Here is a 25,956-nt window from a genome sequence, read left to right as displayed (position 1 = left end):
AGTCGTGACGTGAAATGTTACCTTGCCTGTTGTACTTGTGTTCGTTGTGGTGGTGGTGGTGGTGAATTGTAGCAACAGGCGGGTTTAGCCTGGCGATCAAGGCCGGCAATTGGTCCGCCCGAGTGTCTCTTACAATACCGCCGAAGGGTTTCACCATACGTCCATCAAACCAGTCTCTCTTAAGAATTCGATAAGGAGACGTGAAGTTTTTTTTTTTTTTTCGGGCTATAACTGATCTCTCGGGAAATATAAGGTGCTGCATGCACGCTTGCGGAAGGTTCTTTTTTTGCAGATTCTTCAGGAGAGCGTCCCTTTCATCTTGGAATTTCTGGCAGGACCACAAAAAATGCTCAATGTCTCCTGTCTCGTTGCATGCCGTACAGTTCGGAGAATTGATTCGCCTGGTCTTAAATAACCAGGCCGGTGTACTAGCAGATCCTGTCCTTATTCGATATAGAAGTGAGGCTTCCTCTCGGTGAAATCTCTTGGTTACGCAGGGCGTATTCGGTGCAATCCAAAGCGACCCAAAGTGATTTCGAATGTCAGATTTTTGCACTTCACTACTCTTTGGAGCCTTGACTTTGGGAGGATGATAGAGGGCTGCGTATGCAAGCGCATAAGCTTTTTCGTTGCCAGAAATACCAATGTGGGAGGGAATCCACTGAAACTTTACTGTGAAGCTTTGTTGAGTTCTTTCACGATGGCTAGTGATTTGCGTGGGAACTTGAGGGATGGCAGACCACGGTATAGTTGTAACGCCGCCTCTGAGTCCGCAAGGACAGCCACATTCTGCGGAGGCAATGTACTTAGTTTGCGCAGAGCAGAAGCTATTGCTACGTCTTCCGCAACTGTTAAAGAGTCTATACAGTCCAGACGGCTAGACCATGTCTACCTTAGAGAGGGAATATAGAATGCAGCTGCGCAGCGGTCTTCGTCTGCTTTGAAAGAGCCATTTGTGTATACTTGTAGGTGATTAGGGTAACTCGTGTTCAAATGTTCCAGGACTAGTCACTTGGCTTCTGCAGAGCGCATTTTGGCGACGTTGCTACGCTCGAGCAGCGTAGGCGGTGCCACGGTCGAGGAGGGAGCGTGAAGGAGAGGAGAAACGAGGAGGAGTGAAGGCGGAGGATGAGAGTGTCGCTACTTTAGGAAGTTTAAGGGATTTTAGTAGTTACGATTGTGAGCCATGTTGAAGTGGCGGGGATTGAACGGCCGGTTTAGACATTTCAGATAGGTATGGGTGATCGTCGGGTTGACGGATAATCATTCTGAAGCACAACCACGCAAGCCCTCCACGTGGCTCATACCTTGTCTTACCTTCTTTACAAAGTTATTCCTAGGTATGTTGAGAATGACAACTCATAAACAAATGTCATGAAAAAAGAAACACCGACAGCGCATACCTTTTGTGTCCTTGTGACATGGTCACGTCTCAACCATGTACCGACGCGGCCGGCGTTAGCGGTGTGCAAGACAACAGCAGCAGCAGCAGCGGGAAAGTCGAAGAAAGACAAAGAAAGCTTCGCTTGAAAAAGCTTTGCTTTAAAAGCTTCGCTTTAATACTCCGTAAACGGCGAACCACATTCAACGTTTTTACCGGCGTTTTGAGGTGTTGCGTCGCTCGGCGTCGCCGCATGGACGACGCCAGAGAGAGCGTCCAGCCACACGAGTGGCACGCAGACCAGCGCTGAGCCGCCTCTGGCGGCGGCGGCGGCGAGATCTGACGTCTCCTGAGCGTGCCACTTTCAGCGTGGACGCCGAGCGACGCCGGTTAACGAAACGGCAGAGAACGCCGGGAGAACGCTCGTTTCAGGGTGGTCTCAATGCGAAATTTGAGCACAGCTCTAACGTGTTTTCATTTTGCGATATATTGCCTAGCGCGGCCAATTTGTATCGTGCGGCACACTGCAAACGTAGCGAAGTGTGGCGCGATTGTCCAACTAATCGGGAGATCGCGAGCGGCAGCGCGTGTGTGTCGCGTGGGCGCAATTCAGAACAGCCGCCGCAGACAGATGTTCGCTCATGTAGGGCTTTGTTCCCATGTATGGTATCGGTGGGGTCATTGGTGAACAGACGATGCGCTACTCTGGCGCCATCTCGGAGTCATCGTCGCCGTAGAGCCCGTCTTGCGTGGTACAACGCTTTTCTTTTCAAGTTTTCGCCATACCCTCCTCCTCCACCTTCCTGCTCGCGCTCGCTCCGCTATCGCCGTTTTTCATTCCCCGCTGCGCTCCGCGTTCGCCCTTTCATCCTTCGGTGTGCTCGTTCGCTCGGTTACGAGGGACGTGGAGGCCGAAGCTCTTCGCACGAAAGCGCGCCTAAGAGCTGTTCTCTAAAAGAAGTTTAAAGTGGCGGTTGGCCATGCTAGCCAGCTAGGAGCCTTGGGTCTAGGCGGCCGCCTCAGTCGGCGCGGACCTGGAGGTCTGGGTCGGAGCTGGGCAACGCGGCCTCCCACTGCTCAGGATTAGGAATTGGGATCCCTGAGGGGGTATCGTTAGGGCAAGTCCATAACATATGAAAAAGATCAGCTTTCCGCGGACAATGACGGCATTTGTGGGAGTTCGCGATAGAAGTGGAAGAAGGCTGTGAGGTTCGGGTAGGTACTGGTTTGTAGTCATATATTGCCTCGAAGCTGCTTGTTTCTCGGGGAGGAATTTAGGCGCTGGTCGGTAGATGGCCCAGTCTAGGCGGTAGTGTTGCGTTATTTCCTGACAGGAAGCCACATGCGCTCCCTCACCGATCTTAGTGGTGGCTGACCCGGGGCTCGGTGGACAATTTCTCAAGCTGTATGGTGGACAGCCTCGTTACCTGGAACGGAGGAGTGCGCCGATGCCCATATGAGCTGGACGGGGCGTGGGTATGAGTTTCCTGAAAAGGACAGAGTTTGCGATTGCGGAGATGCAGCCTTTTGCAAAAACTTCGGATAGTGGACTTAGAGTCACTAATGATGCCGTTACATACGGAGGAAGAGACAGCTGAAGCTATTGCTGCCTCTTCAGCGGTTTCTGGGCTTCTGGTTCAGGTTCAACCAGCGGTGAGCAGCTGGCCCTCAAAATTTATCGCAGCTAGAGCGGTTGCTGTGGGATCAAAGTATTCAGCCGCGTCAACGCAGACCGCGTTCTTGTTGGCGCGGAAGCGATTGGGTAGGGCTTTAGACCATTCTGAGCGGCGTTATTTTCGATGCTCGGGATGCATATTCCGAGTGATACGAGTAATATTGAGACAGTGCCCATGGATTGGCGATATGCTAACTTTGGCGGCTTGTATCGTTCAGCATTCTGTCGTGGTTGATGCTTGCCAGCAGGGCTTTCAGAACAAAGCAAGCTTTTTTGAACACTGTTAAACAATAATTTTCTTTCTGCATAAGGAATTAGTGATGAATTGAGTGATATTGTAATCTGCATGGTGATAGCAATCCGACTGGTAGAAGACGAGGGATTTGAGTGAGAGGATCGACGCACGGCTTCGCGGTTTAATTATCATCATTTTTCAGCCGACACTGCCAGATCCATGTGATCTGACAAAACAGAATCGTTTGATATGACAGTCCTGGTGTAGGCACGTGTTATGTATGCCAGTACCCCTGGTACCCCGTATGGTAATTGGGTAGACTGCTTTTATTTTAAGTGGTCATATTGTCGTTAGACAGTGGAGCTGACATGCGGATTGCTGACTTTGGGTTCACACGATAATCTCAACACTTCTGTACTTCAAATGAATGGTGGGGAAATTGAATACGATTTAATTTTCGGAGCTTCCATGTAGCGGTCGAAAGGACCTAAGGAGGGGGAAGAATGGAAGAAACCAATAAACTGGGATGGGAGGGAGCTGGGTTTCAGTCCGTGCTTGTGGGAATGCCGATGTTAGAGGGTAGAATAATACATAACAGACAAAATGTCTACATTGTTCTTGTTCCTGGGATTCAGCCCTGGTATAAATTAGATATCTTTATTCCGTCGCCAAGTTAAGTTGACTAGCGGAAGAGTCTGCGTAATTTCGTTACACCTGGTAAAATTCAGAGCACCGCGAAATCATCTGACTTTATGTAACGAATGACTTTTATGCTCCATTGAAACGCAGCTCTCGTGTAGAAATGGATCGTTTTAACTGGCTGATGTCAAGCGCATATACTACCTTACGGATAATTTGGATTAACGGACACATAGCTTTTTACGGTGGCGGTCCCGATGTTTAGAAACAGAAAGGTTGTGTGGACCTCGTTTTTTCTTTAACTTTCTTTTGACCTGTTGCCGTCCTTGTACTTGCTTTTTTCTACTCTTCAAATGTCGTCATCGACATCTTCCCGACTGCGTTTTTCCCTCGCTCAGCTTCCTTCTTGTCCGTATCACATTTCGACGGTCTTATGGGCTGTGACGATGACACGTAGGAATGGTAGCGCATGAAATAACATGGAGCTTGGTTATGGAAACGGGAAAGCCAACTTGTACAGGCAATTTTCGTGTAACCTCCGCCGAATTCGATTAAGAAAACTGCCACGTCCTACTGTGCCGCTGCTACAGCCACCGGTTTTCGCTTTGCTCATTAGAAGCAATATAGTTGTACAAATAACTCGCTTTGGCATTGTGATGTCCCCATATTGCCCCCATATTAGGGTCATCACAGGCATGTACAGCTTCCCGCTGCTTATGTTCTTACAATATGCAACGTCTCTTCTTACGTGCACCGGAAACCTCCCAACGGCCACGCCTACCACGTTAACTACAGACACCTCTGCTTAGTCGTGAAGTCCATTTTACGAGCGATTGTGTCGTGGGCGCACTGCAGGACAAGGGAACATTTATCACTCTCGGCTTCGATTCGCGACAGATAACGTTCATCTGCTCACTTTTATTTTTTTGGAAACGCATCCGCCACACCAGAGCGCAGCATGTTACGAGCAATGTTTGATCCCATTTCTAGCGAACTGGCCTACTCGCTTGTATTTTTATTATTGCTTTTTATTTTTATTGTCTACTTCTTCGAATCGTAGTAGATGTATTGCCATCTCCTTTAAATACAACCAACGTAAGTTCGTTCTTCCCGGAACGAAGGCACCGCTTTATACAGGGAAGTCTGTATTCATGCCCTGAGCCGACTCGCCTTATCAATTTAAGGCTGCTTGTCTGCATATTTCCCTATGTCGGGGCGACGACCTTGCGATGCGGCCCGCGCGGGGTACTCCTGTGCGGAGTTCACGCAGTTTTTCATGACGGGCTTTTAAAGCGGCGTTCCGTAGTTCTCGTTTGACTAAAAGCACCGATGTGCGCGTATTGTGGAGAGTGTACGCGGTTTCGTACAACGACCCGTAGAGCGACGCTGCGCGCTATAGAGCAGACGAAGCTGCACCGCCACAATGGCGCTAAGCGACCTGTCTTCCCTTCCCGCCCTGCCCTCGCGCGTCAGACAGGTCCGTACCATTGCTCGCGCACGGCTGAAGCGGCTCCGTTTAATCGAAAGCGATATAATCGCCGCACGCGCCGTGTCGCTTTCTATTTAAGAAACGGACGGGCCGGGCGAGGCCGCTAGTGGACGCGTCGAGGAAGAGGAAGAGAGGGGGAAGCGACGGGCGAGCAGACGACGATTCGCGAGGCTTAGCTAAAGGGGTGGTAAGGTGCGAGGGTGTGCCTCGCCTCACGAAGCAGACGATGGCCGTCTGTCTGTTCGTCTGCAGGAAGGGTCACGCATTCAGGGTCGCCATTTGGTGACCCGTCCGTCATGCTCTCCAGTCGGCCGGGGCAGCCGCGATAGGCGCGGGTGTCGGGAGGTCAGCGTCGCCAAGCTTTGATTGTTTGTTGCTCGCTGCGCTGACGAAACTGCGCTTGGCGACCTTAATTCCTAACAGACTCTGTTTTTCTCTTTGTTGCGACCTTTCGTCGGTCACTGTTTGCGTCTAAGCGGTGGGCGTCGCCGTTGAAACGAGGGCACCTGTATAGCTGGCCGAGTAATGTACACGAGTGCCGCCATCTTTGCACAAACGGATGTTGCTGATGGGAGGGCCAGATATAGAGGCAACTGAAGCAGTGTAACTAGAAGACGCGCGCCGAGGAACAATACCGCATCGTGGCGTGTACAGCTGCAGTACAAAGCTGTTTTTCCCCTATCTATCGCTCTACTATACAAGCACTTTGTGCGAGTATCTGAAGTGATGACAACTAGCTGAGGGATTCAATATTGAAAGTGCTCCTTAATTTCCGCATGTTCATATCTTCTAAGAAAATTTGTGTGAAATGAAAAATCAAAGTAGGAGCTTTTGTCATAGCATTTATCTAGCTTCTGTAGCGCGCGGATCGAAGGTGGCGCAGAGATGGGACTAGGCGACAAGATGACACAATCGACACTCATGCTATGCTCTTGGGCGTCTCCTACTTGTGGTCTTGTTCCAATCCAAATTGGAATCGGTTTCATTTTCCTCCGCCATAAACGTGAAAAACAAATATACCAAATGAGACAGCGCTTTGGCTTGCCTAGCCTGTTTCCTTGGCCGGTTTCTGCGGAGGAACATAACAGAATCTACTAGCCCAACAGCACATTCATACAACTAAAATCATATTTCGAGTCTGTTGCACTCCAGGAACAAAAGTATGTTTTGCTTGCGTTCACAAAATTATCATGCGAATACCTATGAAGTTTGGGACGCTTTATAAATACATTTTATTCGTACCCCATAGTCTAGCGCATAAAGCTTGGTATTCATTCTTTAATGTTCATGTGGGAGAGAGAGAAAGGCAGAGATTTTAGAAGGAAATCAGGAACACGTTCCCTGGTGGCATTTCTAGCGAGCTACACCAGATGTACGCGACATATTATGAAATTACACGCACAAAACACACTGCACTCCTACAATGTGCACTGTCATGTACTGTCAGGCACTTACTAAGCTAATCGAAGTATATCGTAGCGTTGTGATTGCGACAAATAAACAGACAGTGCCATCCATGACTGTGGCTCTCGAATTCAACTCTTCATTGGTCGAAATTCTACTTGGAAAAAAACAAGTGAGACTCAAAGCACGATGATAGCGCTGAACACAGTCGTCGGTCGTCGAAGTCTGATCGACGGATGAAGTGTCTCAGCTATTTATGCATGATTCATTGTACATTCCAATGTAATCACTGGTGTTCGCACACGTTCCAGGATGTACTCCGTCACTCGCTTCGCGCACGCGACCTTATGAAACAAGATTCGTTAGCTATACCTGCGAAGGTTGTGGGTTCGGTTCCCACCTGCGGCAAGTTGTTTTTTCATCCAGTTTAATTTCAATTCATTTATAGTTTCTTTATTTCATTTATTCAGCACAAGTAATGTCCCCTATGTTGTCCATGGTGTCAGTGTTTGTTGGCTTCTTATCATATGACTATATATATATGTATATATGTATCCCCAACCACACCTGCAGCTGTTTATCTTTCTTTTATCCGCAAGCATATCTGGCGAGCAGACGAAGACGACTGCCAAACCCCGGAGAAAAACGTAAGATAGTAAATGTTCCCAGAACAGTAACGACACTTTTTGGTAGCTCCTAAACCTCCCGGATTGCAGCCTCTATTGTTGTAGCTTCGACTGCACTGCCCGTTTTCTACACATCGGCAATATAGCTGGAGTAATTAGCGTGTCGTGTCAAAGAGATGTGTCCCGAATTGCATAAAGAAGGAGAGAATATGCGAAGATGTGATCTCTTTTACAATGCGTTTACCACTGAGATATACATATTACAATAACTCGATGTATTAAGTAGTAAATTGACTGTGAAAATTAGACTACCCAAAAGAGCCAGATAACGGATCCTAACGCGAGGGTTGAACACATTCACCGAATGATATTGTAACTGCATGGTTTAAAACATGCAAAAAGCTGATGCCGCTTGTTTTCTAAAGCGTTGTGACTTCCGGTAGGTTTCGCCTAGAAAGCCGGAAGTGAACTTCCGAAGAGCGTACCCGTAATACCCTGAGCAAACGCCGGTCAGTTGCGTGACCTGTTGATACGCTTCACCATCAGGCGAGCGCACGGTCAGCGTACTATTAGTAAGCCGCAATCTCGCCTACTTATACATCCAGAGTTCATTACGCTGCATAAATTACAACATCTGGTTATTGCATGGCTGAAACTGGTTACGAACACCTCGTATCATGGACTTCGATCATGGTCAATCCTGGTACTTCTTTCTGTGAAAAAGATTACATTTATATTTACTGCTTGACTTACCATCTCAAGTCATTCTAAGACATGTGCCTCTGTTGTAAAAGCAATGCTGAGGGTGTTGCTCCATGGTCGCATCCGCCCCCTCCCCCCCCCCCCCCTCCCCGTTATTTAATGAATTTTCGAATTTCGGACTCATCTTTTATTTTGTTCTTGAAAATTCCGGTGTAGCAAAAATATATAGGAGCGATTTAGCACTCTGGTAACAGTCTTAATAGAGCTTCAGCTTCCGAATATTCGTTTGAGAAGTCGACAACTGGCCCTTGCACGGTAGCTTTAGCATTGCTGTGTATGCGTACAGCCATTTACGGAAAACGACGTTACCGAAAACGCGGACGTCGAACGCCACCGTTGGTGGTTCCACCTCGTCACGTACAAGTGTGTAGCCACTTCTGAACCTAACTTCTGAAATAGTTTTGAGCCGATGAACAAAATATTTGCATGACGAGAGAGAGCTAAGTAAAACAAGAGGTGAAAGGCAGGGAGCTTAACCAGATTAAGGGTCCGGTTGACTACTCTGCACAGGGCGATGGGGCGAGGGAAGAAAAGTTGCGAAAAGAAGAATAAAAAGAAAGTAACTCGCCTGCTCGCACACTAGAGTTTTTTTCAATCATTCCCGTTGCTTTTAAAGAAGCACACTAGCGCTTTTAAAAGAGTTCAAGCTGACGTCGGCTGTGATCAGGACCCAAGAATTCCGGCTTCCGTTAGGCGACGGTTGTCAATATTCTCAAGCGCGGTGCTGAGGACTCTTCTTTGTGCATCGAAACGACGGCAATCGTGCAGAATGTGCATTACTGTTTCTTTGCACCCGCAAACTCTACGCTCCGGACTTGTGGCCATTCCGATGAGGTAGTAGTACGCCTTAGTAAAAGCTATACTCCAAGCCACAGACGACCGATGTCATTTACATCCCGCCGCGGTAAGCTGTGCGGAAGGCGGAGCTTAAGGTAGGGACCCACAGAACAAAGGCGCCGTTTGTAATGTCTACCGAAAATACATTGGATCTACGTAAGCTTGCGAGCGCACGAAGCTTTCGCGCTGCATCTGTTCTTGACATCGGGATGGCAACCCAATCGCCGCTGTCATGTGCAGATCGAGCGGCTGCGTCTGCTTGCTCGTTTCCAACGATACCACAGTGAGTTGGCAACCGCTGAAAGACGATGAAAAGGCGTACCGCGACTGACTGAGCACTAAATGAAGATTTAATTACTTCTTTTATTAGCAGCACTCGCTACACAATCGTACTACGACCCCGGCTTTCTTTCAGCGGATTGTGCGGCGCCTTCGAATAAAACTCACGCGATTTAGGTGAATTTGCGTGAACTGTGACTGGACACGTTGGTCGACGTCCGTTATTGTTCTTCGCTGAAGGGGATAAGCGAGTAACGTGTCTCCTCATTCACAGGTTCTCTTAGCTGCTAGTCAACGTGGTGAATAACCTTTGTAAACGGGCAGAGTGGGCACACGGACTGCAGTTTTGAGGCCCATTTCAGCGGTCGTCTGCAAGACGTGGTCCGGTTCTTTGTGTTCCCATGGAACACATGTCGTGCTCTTTTCTGCATTCTGCCGAGTCACCAATTTCTTTTTCTTAAAATTTTCCCTTTCTGCAAAATTTGTTCGTATATTGCTTGATTCACTTATTCAGGATATCACGGTTCGCTTTGCCGTGAAGTCTGGTTATCAAAACGTTTTTCAGTGTACTGTTTTTATTTCTTCTTTCGTCGTCTCTTATTATCCGTTTATCATTACAACTACCCTGGTTGGATGCATTGAATAGGTTATTTTCAAACGCATAATTCTTCGCCTTCAACATTTCATGGACAGCACTTATTTCATCACTTTGTCCTTGTACGTATGAGGTATATCTGCTTGTTTTTCTGAGTTTTTTCTTGAAAAGGGTACCTAGTCCTGTTTAGCACACATCACAAACATCACAATGAACATCGAGAACCGTGCTCGATTGTAATGTGTGTGTTTATTTTGTATCCATTCTGTTAAAAGCGTTTTATCGATCACCGCTCATTGTTTTGTTCTCTTTCGTTTCAGATCGTTGTGGAAGAAGTCTACATGGAGTCGTACGAGGTGAGATACAAGTCCGGCTTACTCGAGGAGGCGTGTATGCAGGAGTGTGGAAACACTGATTCGTGCTTTTTTTTCAGCAGGGAGCCAAATAGAAAACGCCAGAAAGCTTTTTTTTATCCGTTAGCGCACAAAAGACGCAGGGACAGTGCAGACACACACTCTGTGTATGTTGGGCCCTAAAGGATAAAATGGAATACCAAACATGCCCAAACTTGCGTTATTTCAAGTTAAAAAGCCCTACGTCGTTGATTGTTAAGCTTTGACGCTCCTCTTAAAGTAATTGCTGGGCCCTTCAGCTCACTGATATTTGGTCTAAGTACACGGAGAGAGAAGTAAAAGAAAGACAACTGTCAGGTTTATCGCAAAGTTGTTTTCTCTGCGCTAGTGGTAAGATAAAACGGTAGTGCGAATCGCGCGCAATTGTGATATGTGCGCGATTGTGAATAGCATATGTGATATGTGCATGAACATACGTGTATAAGCATATGAGATTGCCTTATGCGCAAGCGTACATATGCCAATGATAAACAGAAGAGATAACACATGCATACATATATCTATGGTATGTTTTATTATTGTTAATTCCTTTTTCCTTGCCTCTTTTTCTACCACGTAATATGTCCCAACCGTCCTACTTTAATGCCGTTTGGGCGACTGTAGCTATGTGAATATACAGGGTGATCATTTTTAGGTTTTCCGGAATCTTGTATAGATCTCCTGTGGCAGATAGCATAATTCTCGTCGTTGAGCTGGATTATTCGAGGAGGCGGTCATTACTAGCACGAGAATTCGACACACATATTCAACTAATTAACACAAATGCTATAGTTAACTTCCTAAATAAATAATTTACAGCACATATTGCAATTCATTAATTGCAGCCGGTGATTTCGCATGACGTATCCACTTGAAATGAATCTCTAGGATGACGCCGATTTCCAGACATAATTTCCCTAAGTTCGGGACGAAATACATGGGCGTTCCTGTTACTTTGTGTTTCAGTGCGTAAAAGAGCGTTTTGTTAAAAAAGTAAGCGGGACAACAGCGCGTTTTAGGGCGATTTTGATGGCGCGTATCTCCGAACTGGTGTCATTCCGGAAATTCATTCGGGGGTGGATACGCCCGACAAACTCACCGGCTGCAATTTGTAAATTGAAGCATGTGCCGCGAAGTAATTAATTAGGAAGTTAATCAGCCTACCTTTGTTAATTAATGTATATTTCAATTCTTCGCGAAAGTAAAATCCTCCTGTCTAAACAGTCCAGCTCAACGACTAGAATTAAGTTACCTGCAACAGGCGATTCTAAAAAAATTCCATAGAACTTAGAAATGATCACCCGTATAAGCGCGTTGAACTGACAGCTGTTGCAAGGTCACGGGTTTCATCCGAGCCGCGGTTGCCGCATTCAGATGGAGGTGAAAGGCAAAAACACATTCGTGTGCTGTGGAATTGGGTGCACGTTACTGAAGCCCAGCTGATAAAAATTTCATCTCGGGTTTGTCACTAAGGCCTGCCCCCATAATCAGATCAAGGTGTTGGCCCGTAAAATCCTAGGGGTTGACGTTCAATATAAAAGAAATTAAATATACTAATGCGTACACTTAGCTTGGTACACGTACACTTCCTCAATGTCGCAAGCTGTTTGTATTGGTTGTGATCTTGCAAGTTTCCGCATGTGACTCGCTTACCCTTGCTCTTCCTGAAATCCCTCGGGCTGATTACCAGCGAATCCGTATCTGTAGATGCTTTAGTTTTCAACTACTCGTCTTTTGTTCGACTTGTTACTTAAGAGGAAGCTTTAGCTCGGGCGCTCCTACCTGAATACATGTACATGGAGAGTGCGTTTTTTCTCGGCCAGCACAGCACCAAATTTCACGAGGTTTGCTGCATATAAAAGAAAAACGTAAAATCTAGTGCTTGTTGGTTTCGAATTTTCGATTTAGGTGGTCAATTTTTTATTAACTATTGGCAGAAATCGAAAATTTACAACAAGGAAATTATCAAGTTTACAACTCAGTTACTTGGCAAGGAAAAATGATATCACAATTCTATTAATTGCATTTGACAGTACATCTAAAGCGGACAAACTTGATTTGTTACACATGAATCTACAACAATTCAGTAATATGGAAATACAGCTTTTGCAGAACGCTTGTAGATAACGTAAGAAATTCACCTAAGATATAAATTGACATTTGAAAATTTTCCGCTTTTAATGATCTAATGGATGCCGTTTACAGAACCGCGATATTTGTTTTTGATTGAGAGCTATTAATTTATAAACTTCGTGCGTCTATTTTTTCAAACTTGCGAATACTTTAAAGTTTATTTAACAAAATTCAGGCCTAATTCGAAATTACGTTTCCAACAGTCACTAGAATTTAACTTTGTCTCTCAAATGCAACAAATTTCATTAAAATCGGTGCAGGGGTTATTTCAGAAAAGCGCTTTTGCGTTGTACATGTATTCGAATAGGCCGCATCGGAGTTGGGTCCGAGCTAAAGCTTTCTCTCAATAGCTACCTATCTATAATCCGCCAAAAATGTGTTCTGTTTTGAACCATTTCTCTCGTTGTCCTCAAAGGCATAGTCGATTATTATTTTATTGTGAAATTTGTGCATGCGTTTGTTGTTCCTTTCTTATATTGCATTGTGAATGGTTTCCCCGCTTTTCATAATTGGAGATAGTTCTTATTTCATAGTTTTTTCTTGAGTGATTTCAGTAACATGACTTAACATTCTGGTATCTTAGATCAGGTCCCTTAACTGTAGCCTCCGGTTATCGGTCCAGACATTAAAGAATGTCTGTACTTTCTTTATGTTACTCATCTGTACATGAGTGAAGCCGAAATGTAATTAAAAAGTAATATAAATAGCGTTAGTCGGGTAGCCCTTCAGCTTGAGCAAGGTATGGAGCGAGGTGAGGAACAGCGTCTCCGATGTGGTCTATTCTCTAAAGTTTTGGAAATGTACGGCGAGAAGTGAAACGTGGAACTCACGGTGACAACACCCCCGGAAGGTTTTACGTCCTTGAGTATAGGCATGACTACTGTCGCTGGTGACCCTCGCCCAAAGCGTCACATGAACAAAACGAATTAAATTTGCCGCAAATGTGACATCTGACATTCACCAGCGCGGACACAGACGTCGTGTGTGACATCTGTGGGTCTCGAACAAGCGATACAGACCCGGCCGCCACACATCCTGCTCAGTCATTCTGATTGTTCCACGTATTCCGCGTGCTCATTCGTCTATATTGTTCTGTTTCGTAAGCTCGAGCAACGTCAATGTGGCGCCATAAGACGGCACACGAACGTTGTCACATCAAGATGAAAAGAGGACAGCATGGATACAGTGTCGAAATTTAGATTTCGTAACTTCGCCTGAAAACCCCGAACATACCGCGTTACGCACCAAACTTCATATTGCCGAATTTAACTTTTGAAGTTATTCAGCAAATTTCATGCGTTATCTTGCTTCCTTTCTTATTCTTTTTTCTTTTTCATTGCGCTTTCGTTTCCAAATTTGAACTGCGGTAGGGATGTTGTAAGACCTCACAATCACGGCGTGACATCAGGGCAGGAAACGGTTCGCCGACGTGAAAGAGTTTCGAAAGTTTCTCTACTCAATTGTGACCGGAAATAAGCCACCCCGCTGCGTACACGGAGCACACATTCGCGTGACGGCGATCATTGTTTCTCTTTTTCTTTTTTCGGCTGCATCTTCCCACTATGGTATACTTCGAGCAAAGGTACCAGCTGCCGCTCTCCACTATACTGAGTCGGGCGACTCCAAACCGTTCACGCACGCGCAAGCGGCACTAAAGAGTGTCGAAAGTGTAACGCACGCTTCCGGCGCTAGACGGCGGGCCGAGCGGCGGCAGGTAACCTCGAACCCGGGAAATCGGCGCGTGGATGGCGGGAAGAGCGGCATGTCATGGATGACTTGTGATTTGAGGAGGCACACGCACGCACAGACGCACAAAGAGAAAGGAAGGGTCGAGGTCGTCGGCGATCATTTCTTCTTTTTCCTTTTTTTTTGTTGTTGCTGGTCGACGTTGGCTTCCTGCTCGTCGTCTGCATATGACTGGCTCTCTCTTTCCCCCTCCCCCGGTTTTGCTCTCTATACTCTAGTTCTCTCTTCATTTTTTTCTCTCTCTCTCGAGCGCGCTTGGACGAGGGAAGGACGCATTCCGATGTCCTTTGTTAGTTTGTGATTCGCAGCAGCTCGCTCGTGTCCTCTGTGTTTCTTGCTTTTTATTTCGTTTGGTCATTTATGTCGTTTTGGCTCATCGGTTCATTGTATCAGTGCCGCTGGCTCTCCGCTCCGCCCGCCCTCTTGCGTCGCTGTCTGGTAATGAGCGTGTCGTTCGTTTGTCGTCTGCTACATTTTTTTTTTGCTCTTCTGCTGTGCGGTCGGCGGCGGCAGGCGGCTTCTATTTTTTTGCTTCCCACCCGATCGTCTGGCTTCGGCTGCTGGAACTAATTTCAGCCGCTCGATGTCATCTGTGGTGTGAGCGAGAGTTCCCCGCCATCTTCGGGGAGTGAAATGTACTGCGGAAATGCTGTTGTTTCGTCTTCTGTGGTGAAGTGAAGCCAGCGCCGGTCTCCATGCGGCGACGCTGAATGGCAGGTAAGCGGTTAGGTTGCTTCGCCGCACGCTTTCAACCAAACAAAGCCAAAAACAAACAAACAGACTAAGCTCACTTGTGTTTCTCGTAATAACGACACCCGCATTTTAAGTGTGAACGGCGCGTGGGGAACACTTCGTGCTTTATAGATGTCTGATCTCGATTTCGCGTTCTATTCGCGCTATTCTGGCGTAAAATGTTTCACAAGGACAACAAGGAGTCGCCGTGACACGCTTTCAGTATCATACGCAGAATGAGCCGGCAACCATGGACTAGTGCTTACAGTGTCGTTTCATAAGCAGCTAAATAGTTGCATTCATGATCATAAAGTTGTGCTAGTTTATTGATGACTTGGCACTTTGGCGTACGGCAGTCGGTAGGTGGCCCATTACTGCCCGGCCTCTTCGTAATAGCTGCGTGACGGCCTATGGCTATGATGTGAAAACATGCGCAAAGGAATGGCTTCGCGTAAGGAAGCACACTTTTTTATTGGGAGGCTGCGGTGTTCTCAGTATGAATTTTGTGTGTGAACTAGTCAGCCGGACTATCGTGTTCCCGTGACTAGTTGTTTTTGTTGTTGGCGTTCGTTGCTTGGTTGGTTAGTTCGTTCGTTTGTTCGTTCGCTCACTGATTCATTGACTAAAAAAACACAGACGTAAACAAGGGAGCAAGAGCTTGCGGCCCAGCTGTTCCGGGGCATCAACTATAACACTAATCAAACAGGTGCGATCAAGTGATATATCCAGCAGCCCCCTTGTGCGCTCGACAAAGCCTGTATTCCTAATGTCGCTCAAGCTCAGAATAAAGATGTCGAGATGAGGAAGGAAATAGGACAGCGGTCCTCGAATGTAAAGTGAGCTTTTTTTTAATGTTTACATGGCCATCTGTGGTAGCTGGCTCAACGTAGAAATCATATGGCGAAAATCACCCCATCGTTGCCAACCTACATTGCCCGGCATACCTGGAGCAACTCTACTATAGATCTAGTGTTCGTGCAGACTTTTTGCTGTTTGAAAAGGCTTATTATTTATTAGAAGGAATTTGTGCTTCGAAGTACCCTGAAAGGGCAACTTGTTACGCCTGACGGTCTCATGACATGAATGCCTTTTGTTTACCGCTACGTGTAACCATTCATGGCATGCTCTTTAGCATTTCGCCACTCATTACATTTCTGTCGTGATTCTGCAAGCGAATTCTGTTCTAAGGTTGAGTGAGCGGTTAGATTTGAGTAGAAGAAAGAGCAGGAAGTGAATAAAACAAAATTGATATACATAGACATGAATAAGAACACTCACCATGAGTAGCTGCTTATCCACCGAAAAGCGTGTCCACCAATCCCTACAGCTTCTGAGGCGTCCAGAATTGTGTGACGATCTACATTGTCGCAGGCACGTTTGACATCAAGGAATAAGGCTGCAATGATTCGTTTCAGATGTTTCTGGTGCTGTACTTATGGAAGATGTTTCTTTATTTTGACTGAAGACGGACCAACCCCGTCTACCTATACCAGTCGTGGTGTACCGCAAGGCGGAGTACTCAGCCCTACCCTTTTCAACCTGGTGCTCGTTGGTCTCGCCGATTCGTTACCGCAAGCCGTACAGCTCTCCGTATATGCAGAAATTTGCATGTGAGCTTCAGGAGCGACACGTGTGCAAGTCCGCGCACGACTTCAGAAGGTTTCAACGGCCGAGTCAACATACCTAAGAAGGCAACGCCTGGTGCTTTCATCTGAGAAGTTTGCACTCGTTGCCCCGTCTGCCTTGCGGATTAATGGCCGAACTGTACCACATAGACGAACACACCGATGTCTTGTCGCCATCGTTGACAGAGACTTGTCTTGGAGCCATCACATCTCGTACATGACAAAGCCACTGGCCACCATTGTGGACCTTCTCGCGTTTCTTGGCGGGCAGTCCTAGGGCGCAACAGTACCATCAATGTTGCAACTATATAAATCCCTATTTTTGGACTTCCTGCGCTACAGCTTACCTGTAGTAGGAAATACTTGCATTACAAGTATCCGCAGACTGCAGAGTGTGCAAGCCAAAGCACTCAGAACTTGTCTCGGTCTCCAAAAACCACGCCATCGATTGCGACAGTGGCCATTCCCAGAGACGTTCCTTTGACAGTCTACATTGCTACAGATGTCCTGAGAGCACACATCCGACACCTGACTCGGATTCCCTCGGACCATCTTGCTTGCTTGCCAGCAAAGAGGCCACATTCAACTTTTGCCAAAAGACCAAACTTTTGCCAAAAGTAGGACTGATGTAAGACATCAGTCTTACTTGTCATCACAATTTGCGCCTGCTACACTATTATCAGACCCATTATGGTGTCAGCACCGGCCGCAATTTCAATTGACAATTCCAGGCATCAGAAAGACAGCTGGAGCGCCGTTGCAGGCTTTGAAGCAAGCAACCTTGGAACACATTCACAACGTGCACAGATTCCGGCAAATGTCGACACAGATGGTTCGGTAAAATTGAACAGCCCTGCTCCTGCAGTCATCATCCCCGCAACATCTGAAGAAATCAAATTAAAAGCTTCGTGTTTGACCATATCGACGAGAGCAGAACTTGCGGAACTCCGTGCTGCATTTGATTTCATTAATGAAGAACCACTGCAAGAATGGACAGTCTTAAGCGACTCTTAGGCAGCTCTTCAGTGCACACAAAGCCCAATGCCCCATGAACCCAATGAACAAGTGGCCTCAGAAATTCGACAGATATTGCAGCCATGACAAGAGACGCAACATAATCTTTCAATGGCTTCCAGGACATCGCAGCATCAGCGGGAATGACCACGCCGACGAAGCCACCCGATCTACGCATGAGAGTGGTCAACGTATTTTGATTTCGCTTTCCCGAACAGACGCTGACGCTGGGCTGTGATTGATGTCCCGTGGATGTACTTTGCCCCTGTTGGACTCGAACGTTTTCACCATGTGTCGTTTGCGTTTGTTGTCTCCGGATGTACGGATGCATCTACCGCCTGGGTTAACACGACGTGAACAGATTATGCTGTGCCGTCTGTGGCTAGGCGTGGCATTTACGAACTCATATGCCTTCCTTATTGGCATGGTCAACAGCCCCACAAGCGACATATGCAGCAGTGATGAGACACTCACACACATTATCTGTGTCTGCCTGCGATATAGTGCCCAGAGACAAGTGATATGCAGAGTGCTGGACCAGTTGGACACTCGTCCACTTTCAGAACTAAAAGCGTTAGGTCAGTGCTCCCAAAGAACATCGGCGCTGGAGTCCTTACTCCCGTTACTAATGTCCCTACGGTCTACGGGCCTTTATGATAGACTTTAAGAATGCCGCCCCCTACCGCTCTATAGCGTACATAGTTTGTTTGTGCTCATCTCTCTTTCTCTATCACCCCCTTCCACTCTTTTTCTTTTTTCGGCTACCACCGTGCAGGGTAGCCAACCGGAACTACCTCTGGCTAACCTCCCTGCCTTTCTATGTATCGATTTTTCCTCTCTCTCTCTCTCTCTCTCATTCCCAAGAAGTCTCTTCAGTCCCAAGAAGTCCCAGTCCCATTCCCAAGAAGTCTCTTTCTCTTCAGTCCCAAGAAGTCGTCCGATCGGGAGCTAACTTCGAATAGTGAAACGGTCCACACACCTAGGAAAGAAAATTGAAGGTGTTAACTTTCTGTCGTTTCTTTCTTTTAAATTGTACCAATAACCTTACAAGAATTGGCAGGAAACTGCTCGGCCCAAGTTCCGCGTTTCAGGAGGCCGAGTTTAATTAATAAACAAGTAATCTATACGAACGTCGTTCTATGCGTCATCCGCTCGAATCGCACACTAAGGCAGGCTATCAAGAATTCGTGCACAGCGAGGCGGGATGCAGGTCAACCATACGTGAGCCATCTATTGTGCGTGCACGATTGCGTGGCGGCCCGTTGACTCTTTCGACGTCCTTAAATGAAACTGCCAGGTGTCACCACTCTCAAGTCTGGTGCGCTTCAAGATGGAACTTCCTAAAGGAGGCGCGACACCTCTGTGCTGAATTCTCAGTGTCATCGCGCTAACACCACGTTGTCTGCACAACAGCGTGCGGAGTCAGAGTTTTACCATCTGCAGTGAGTCCATGACGCCCCAACAGAATACACATTTAGTGCCCTCGCTCTAAGATTTCCTTCTCGCAGCTAGGTGTGCATACGTTACCAGGACATCGACCACACGGTCGCAATGTTCGAAAGTTGAAGCTGTCCTCCACTTCCTAATTTGAGACTCTGGAACACTGCTCGACGACCGTGAAAGCTCTCTACGCTTCGCAGCGAGCAGACTAGAATTCCTCCACTTAAAGCACATGCGTGTGTGTCTGTGCGTCGGCCTCGCGGGCAGCAATGAAGAATCGTAAACACATTTGGCGAATGAGTGACAGGCAAGGAAAAGCACAAAAAAAAGTGACATCATGGGATGACTCTGCCCTCTTGTAAAGTCAGCTACACATACGCCACGGAGCAGCTGCGTACAATGAGCGTCTTTTTTTTTCTTCGTTTCTTTTAGCTCCAGATTAATGAGATCTCCCTTCCATGCAATGGCGGCAGCTTTGACCGCAGAACTTCCTAGTTTCAAAAGGCCTAGCGGCCGCATGTGCTCCAGACGACTTGCTCATACAGTATCACGGAGCATAGCTTAATGAGCGAGATTTTCTCGCTTTCTCGCTCACTGACCCTCCTGTTTATCTCCAAGGCCGCTTTCGGAATTTCTTGCGAAACCTGCTTGCATCCAAGTACATAAGGGATAGTCTCAGTTCGATATAATTGCTGCATTCTAGCAACAGGGGATAACGAACGGAAACAGCTGCAGTACAAGCCTCGTAACATCTATCTGGAACCCGTTAACTGCGTGTTTCGCGTAGCTGTAGCAGTACGTATCCCCACACACGCTGTTCTTTAGCGCTCTGCTAGAGTGTAGGGGGACACTGGTCTCTGTGCTAAATCTTATGGTCAATAAAAAAACTGTTTCCATAGCAGAGCCACTGTGTAGCAAGTTGGGCTTCTCTGTCGCGCACGTTTGCACGAATAATGTAAGCTCTGGTCATCGTTCAAATGAAGACGAAGTGCTAGCTTTGTATGCTGGGACTTGTCTTTCGCACATGGTTTCATCAGGAGAGCCGCGCCTACATTTTTTAATATCATAATCGAAAACATTTTTTTTAATTGCTGTTTGCTCGTGCAAATAAAACGACCACGCCTACATTAATTCGTCAAGCCGCCTCGCAGGAAAACTAACTTTACAATTCTGAATTTTAAAGGTGGCTCGGTCTCTTTGTCGCCGAATAAAGCGAGCCCATCTCCGAGACTGTGTTATGGCAAAGAGGGCTGATCCTGGAGATGGGGTGGGTAGCGTGGGTCATGTGGGGTCGACCGGTGGGAGTCGCATGGGTACGCATTAGCAGTCACGTAGTTGTTCCGCTGCACAACGCGGCGCTGGAGAGGAAAAGTTAAACCGCTTTATTATTATTTATTATTATTTGTTTTCAGAACATATATACACATGACAGAAAAGGGAAAGCGAGGGGCAGGCTGGCAACTGCCACCGAAAGGGGCACAACGCTTATTCTTCACCAAGGAGGAGACAGAAACGTAGAAATGGAAGATAGGAAGTAGGTCAGGAAAGAGGAAAGAAGGAGCAAGATGACAAATCTCAAAGAATAAAGCAGAACACACGCAGTACAGGTCACGCTACTAAAGAATGTTAAGATAGATGAAATAATGTCTGAGTTTCTGCCATTTAAGAAACTGAAATAAGCTGCAAACGTGAACTAAGTTACTTTTAGAAAAGTAAGGAGAACGTGATGAGCCTGATTGTGTCGAGACGCACAACCACGGAGGTACAAACATTCGTCGAGTGTCGTACATCGCAGCAAATCAAGGAGGTGACTGTCTGTCACTAATGACGTGCGCTGCGCGTTGAAAAAAGGGCACTCTAATATCAGGTGCTGAAGTTTTCCGCAGCAACCGCAAGACGTACACGATGGAATGGCCACACGTCCTTGGAGTGTAAGTTTTCAGGAGTGTAAACGTTCGCACACGTTCACACAGCCAACCCTTGGCTTCAGTAGTTGTGCTCTAGCGTTCACGCGGCAAGAACGTTCCATTTGCGGTGCGTTGGTGTGGATGCCGCTTGAGTAGGGGGCGACGAATCGCACGCGAGCGTCATCAAGCTTGCACAAAATTTGGGGGTGGACAATCGTTATGAGCGCAAGTTGAAGCGAGCCGATCAGTCTCTTCATTTCCGGCGATCCCTACGTGTGAAGGTATCCACCAGGCAACGAGAGATGTCCCACGTGATGCCATTTCGTTGGCAGAGTCAGTAATGCTGCGCAAAACTGGCCAGTCAATTTGAATGCGTTGTAATCGGCCAAGGGCAGCGCGGGAGTCTGCAAAGATGGCAATATTCGATGCGGTTAACTCCTCTTGCAGGCATTTCGGTTCAACGTTAATCGCTGCTAGCTCCGCAGTTGTTGACGAGGCTGTTGGGGTATAGGAAATATACGTCTTTTACTTGAGCCGAAGGGCAGAAAGAAGCTGCAAAGGGACCTTGACCGTCGCTGTGTACAGGTGCATGTTGAATACCTTAGGACAATCTGGAAATCTTTCGAACATGTGTGACTGAGCCAATTGGAATACTACCGAAAGAGGCACATCGGGCAGTTTGTGTATGTCAGTGATTGCGAGATAAATGGGTAATACGTGTTTGTTGATATCTTTGGGAGGCGGAGGCGTAGCTGGAGCAGCATGTTCAGAACGGCCAGCTATGTTCATAAATAATACCGTCATTTCCTTCCATGCAAGAAAACGGGTGGGGAATCATACGATCAAGGAGGATTGACCCCCTTCCATGCGCGCTGCAGACGTTCAACATGACATAGAGCTCGCTGGTCGACTCGCAGCCTCAGGAATAACTGATGTGCTTCCGTGAGTAATGCAACATATTATGCAACGTGAGTTTCCTGACGCTATATAACATCTGGTGGAATCTTCATACCGATGAGCCGAATAACTATATCATCGTGCCGCGGTCGCAGCGACGTACTGACATTCCACTACAGCGCAAAGGGGCGAAGCTGCTGACAATTGGTATTATTATTTACACTAAAATGTCCACTGAAGGCCGTCGAGTACTGGAAGGAGGGCCTCCATTGCTCCATTGCTCTGCCGCCAATGCCGCTGGTGTCTGACGACCGGCGGTTATAGTGATATGATAATGTTGACAAGGATGCATCTCCAGAAGATTAACAAGCTGCACATAGTCGTTGGCTGAGACTGGTTTAGGTACTGCATTTGCAGTATTCTCAACTGTGGTCGAAGTCTTTGTAGAAACTTGTTCCGACGAATTGGGTGGCAGCACAGGCCACAATGACTCTGAAAATCAAAAGGTCCGCCCACTCCTTTTCTATGCGCTGTGTCTTTGACATTTTTTGAACGCGCTGCTTTTGCTTAGTCGAGGCATTCCCAGTCGCTGGACCAGCACTACGGCGACGCGCTTTATCGCGAAGCCAAATGACACAGCAGCGATGCGACGAGGGAAGAACTTGGACTGATTTCTCATTGCCGTACAAGAACATAAAATAAAAATGCACACATCATGTGTATTTTAGCATCGCACTTAATTGAAACTTTCCGCGAACGCTTCCTTTAGCGTTAACTACAACAAGCGTGCTGAATATGCGGCAATTGTTTCACTTTCTATTTTTTTTTTCTTGTGATAGCACTTCTACGAACGCAAGAGGTGCGTTTGCTCCGTCGCTGTTAGCGTTGTCCTTCTGTCAAGGTATCGAACGAAGTGCGTGCGTGGTCTATCGCGGTGGTCTCCAGTAAGGAGGTTTAAATAGAAAAAGAAGTCAAGGGCACTATAGGTATCCTTACGAGGGTGAATGCGAAAGCATTGTTACGTCTTCCCGATGACGACTCGTTTTACAAAACGTAACGGTATTGTTTTCACGCTGCCTCGTATCAGTTATCGCATCACGTGCATCGGCTTCGTCCTCGTACTTGCGTCAGACGTCCGAAGGAGCCGGGCGCAGCTACAGAGTAGTCGAAGTAGAAGGTTCGTCCATCGGAGCGCACGACAGAACACACCGGAATGATCACATGCACCTACTGACGCGGACCACTACATGCCACTACTGTCAGCGCCTTCGCAGAGGGAGGGGCAGTATGGGAACGCTGGCAGGATGAGCGGCATCGGAGCCAGCCGTAGCAGAAGACGACGATGATCGCGCCGGCAGCAACACGAGCGCGTCTCTGCAACCACGTGACATTTTGCATCACCCGAGGCCACGGCGCCGGATTTTCCGCTTGATGAGCCTTATAATGCTTTCGCATTATTAAAAATTGCTGGAGTGGCAGCCCCCGCGGTTTCTTTCTTATCAGCGCAGGTGAAGTCAAGGCTAGTCTATACATATCTACTCCGAAAAAGGGCCGCGACAGCTGACATCCTTGGTCTCCAGAGACGCGCTGTGCGTGTGGCTACAAAAGCGAAGGCGCCAACTGGAGGTGCCGTCACCAGCCAATCACATCGATCTGCCGTAGCTGCCCGAGTCAGGGCAGTGCTGCTGGCATGAACGCTGTGTGTGCACACACGAGCTTCTTTGCTGAGAAGCTGTGCGCGAAACACACCGGGGTGCATGCACTGGCCTCAGCGGAACGGCTTCTTTTCTTTTTGGAGGAAAGGGGGGAGCGGGGCACGGACGCAGTTTGTTTTCCTTGGGCCTCATCTCGTGCACTACGGAGACGAGACGCTTGCAAATCCTTTGACGGTGCCTCTCATCACGCCGGCGTTCAGAGACGCCCTCATCGCCGCGCTAAACCTTGCTATCACTTTCAATGCATTGCCTTCGTGCGCAACTGCAACTATTTTTAAAGCACGAAATGCTTTTATCTCTCATTGTCGACGACCTTTGATTGACCTTCAGCCAAAAGCCAGTTCCGTTGTCCGGGCACTCAAACGAGAACGTCGGGGCAAGTTGCGAGCACAAAACGAGATCACCCGGGCAACATGTCAAGAGTGCATTAGATACACTAGTTACTTCCCAAACAAGTTACAAAAATGTTGCTTCCGAGTTCTTCCTAATGTTCGTTCACAATGTTCAAGCTGTAGCTTCTAGTACGCTGTAGTTTTATTTGTCATTTCCAATAGCGATGTCCAAAAGGCAGATACAGGGCACCATACACTTGATTGTCATCTTTTGGCCCTGAGACAGAGTTGCCTGTGCTTTTTTTTCTACGCCAGCGGTCCTGGAGTTCGTGGCGTAGTGGCGTGGCGTAACTGTCGTGGCGTAGTCGCTGCGGCATTGTACATGCGGCTTCATTAGCGAAGGTCATGGTTTTAAAGTGATTGAAGTTAAAAGGCAGGCAATGTCAGCGAAATTGCTTGTTCCAGTTTTGCCAAATAGCCAGAATTAAAATATTAGCGGAGAATAATTGGCAGCTGTCATTTCCTTACTTGGCCATCTTGAAGTGTCTTCAAGAATGGTGCGAGGTAGCCATACCATACTGTTCTGTCTTCAGCAACCGCTCTTTGCTCAATATCGATTCGAGTTGACTGGCACGAATATGCCATGCACATACAAAGAAATGTTCGCACTCATTCTTCATCTCTAATTCTGCCTTTAGTTGCATGCAATGTATAACATATTACTTGTTTCTCGCAGATCTATTGTGCACGTGTGTTTGTGACACATATCATTTGTAGTTGGCTCCGTGTCATTGCCTGCGCAAGTCAAGCTTGCGAACTATGCTGTTTCGTGATTCTGGTGAAACAACACCGGACTCGAGTACTCCTTTTCCAAATCCTGTATTACACAGAAACGCATCTTCCAGACCGCGTACGTCTTATAGAGTGCATTAATTAAACAGTTACTGCGCTCTAAAAAAAAAGTTTACACCGTTTGGTCCTATCTTGTCCCCAAACAATAATCGTCATCTCTCTCGTTTGCGACAGTTCATTAGTATGGTATGGTAAAACTTTATTTTGGTCCTTCGGAACGCACCTCCCATTTGGACGACGTGACGCCGTCGCGTAATGCGGCAGGGGCAATTAGGAAAGAATGTGACGTGTGCGATGGCATCATTGACATCAGACACATGCTGGCGGGCTGTCCCACGACTCTCGCCGACCCCGAAGAAAAATGGCTTTACTGGCACAAAATGATATCAAGCTCTTCATATCAAGATCAACTACGGGCGGTCCAGAGGGTCCACAATGACGCCATAAGGCTCGGCCTGGCGGTACCGATGTGGACGCGTCCCGCCTCGGTCTGAAAAGACCGGGCTTCAGGACTCTAATAAAGTTTTGTGAATGAATGAATGAAATGAATGACCGCCAGAGAATGTGTTGTTCTAATTTAGCTACGTCTGAGCAAAGCTTGCAAAATATCGGTCGATTGTATCTCTGGATAGATTCTGTGTAACAGTGCGGGGTTGGGGTATGCCCCGATCTGGAGTAACCTGAGTGTCAAAGCCTGTGGTGTGCCTAGTTCCCTATGAGGTGGAGGATATCGCCTCCGTCTCATGTAAAAATTTTTGGTAAGTTCGTTACACGAAGAGGGAGGGTCCCGATATTCCATAACCTTAGCGCCGCGCCACCCGGTAGCTACGTGGTCGACGACTCCTCGCGCAGCTCTGTGGGCGGACTATAGCCCGTTGCGATCGGCCTGCAGGGGTACTGCTCTGCAAAGCTATCTCAGCCCGCTGCAGGTGCTTCGATCGACCCGCGGTGGTGGCGCCCTTCAGAGAACCGGCGAAGACGACAGCGCTAACCAACCATGAGCTTCCTTCGGAGAATTGGAGACCATGGCAGCATTAATCCACTGTGCGCCTTCTTCGCAGAATCGGCGACGGCTGGCCACGTTTGGCGGACCGTGTATTGTTGGTTGATTTGCCGTGGCCTTCGTGGTCTCTTTGCAGCAAGAGGAGCCTCTCTAACAAAAGGTTCTTTGCGATACGTTTTTCCTCGGGCCCCAGGATTCGTCACAGTCTGGTGACACTCGTGGCGACTACCGGAGAAAGCCAGCTCT

General features: G+C 47.4%; 1 protein-coding gene across 3 annotated transcripts in view; it reads left to right on the top strand.

Annotated features, from left to right (window-relative positions):
- The window catches only part of LOC126548499 (uncharacterized), a 204,959-nt gene that overhangs the window by 29,306 nt on the left and 149,697 nt on the right, over window positions 1–25,956 (top strand). For all 3 annotated transcript variants that reach the window (XM_055063851.1, XM_050196723.2, XM_055063857.2), the window contains exon 2: window positions 10,243–10,278. In XM_055063851.1, coding sequence (XP_054919826.1) covers window positions 10,264–10,278 — 15 coding nt within the window. In that variant the 5' untranslated portion in view covers window positions 10,243–10,263. The remainder of the gene's footprint in view (window positions 1–10,242; window positions 10,279–25,956) is intronic.

This window comes from Dermacentor andersoni, chromosome 3 (genome assembly GCF_023375885.2).
Source record: "Dermacentor andersoni chromosome 3, qqDerAnde1_hic_scaffold, whole genome shotgun sequence".
Lineage (NCBI taxonomy): Eukaryota > Metazoa > Arthropoda > Arachnida > Ixodida > Ixodidae > Dermacentor > Dermacentor andersoni.
Note: the sequence above shows the minus strand (reverse complement) of the source record. Positions and strands in the feature narration are given on the sequence as shown.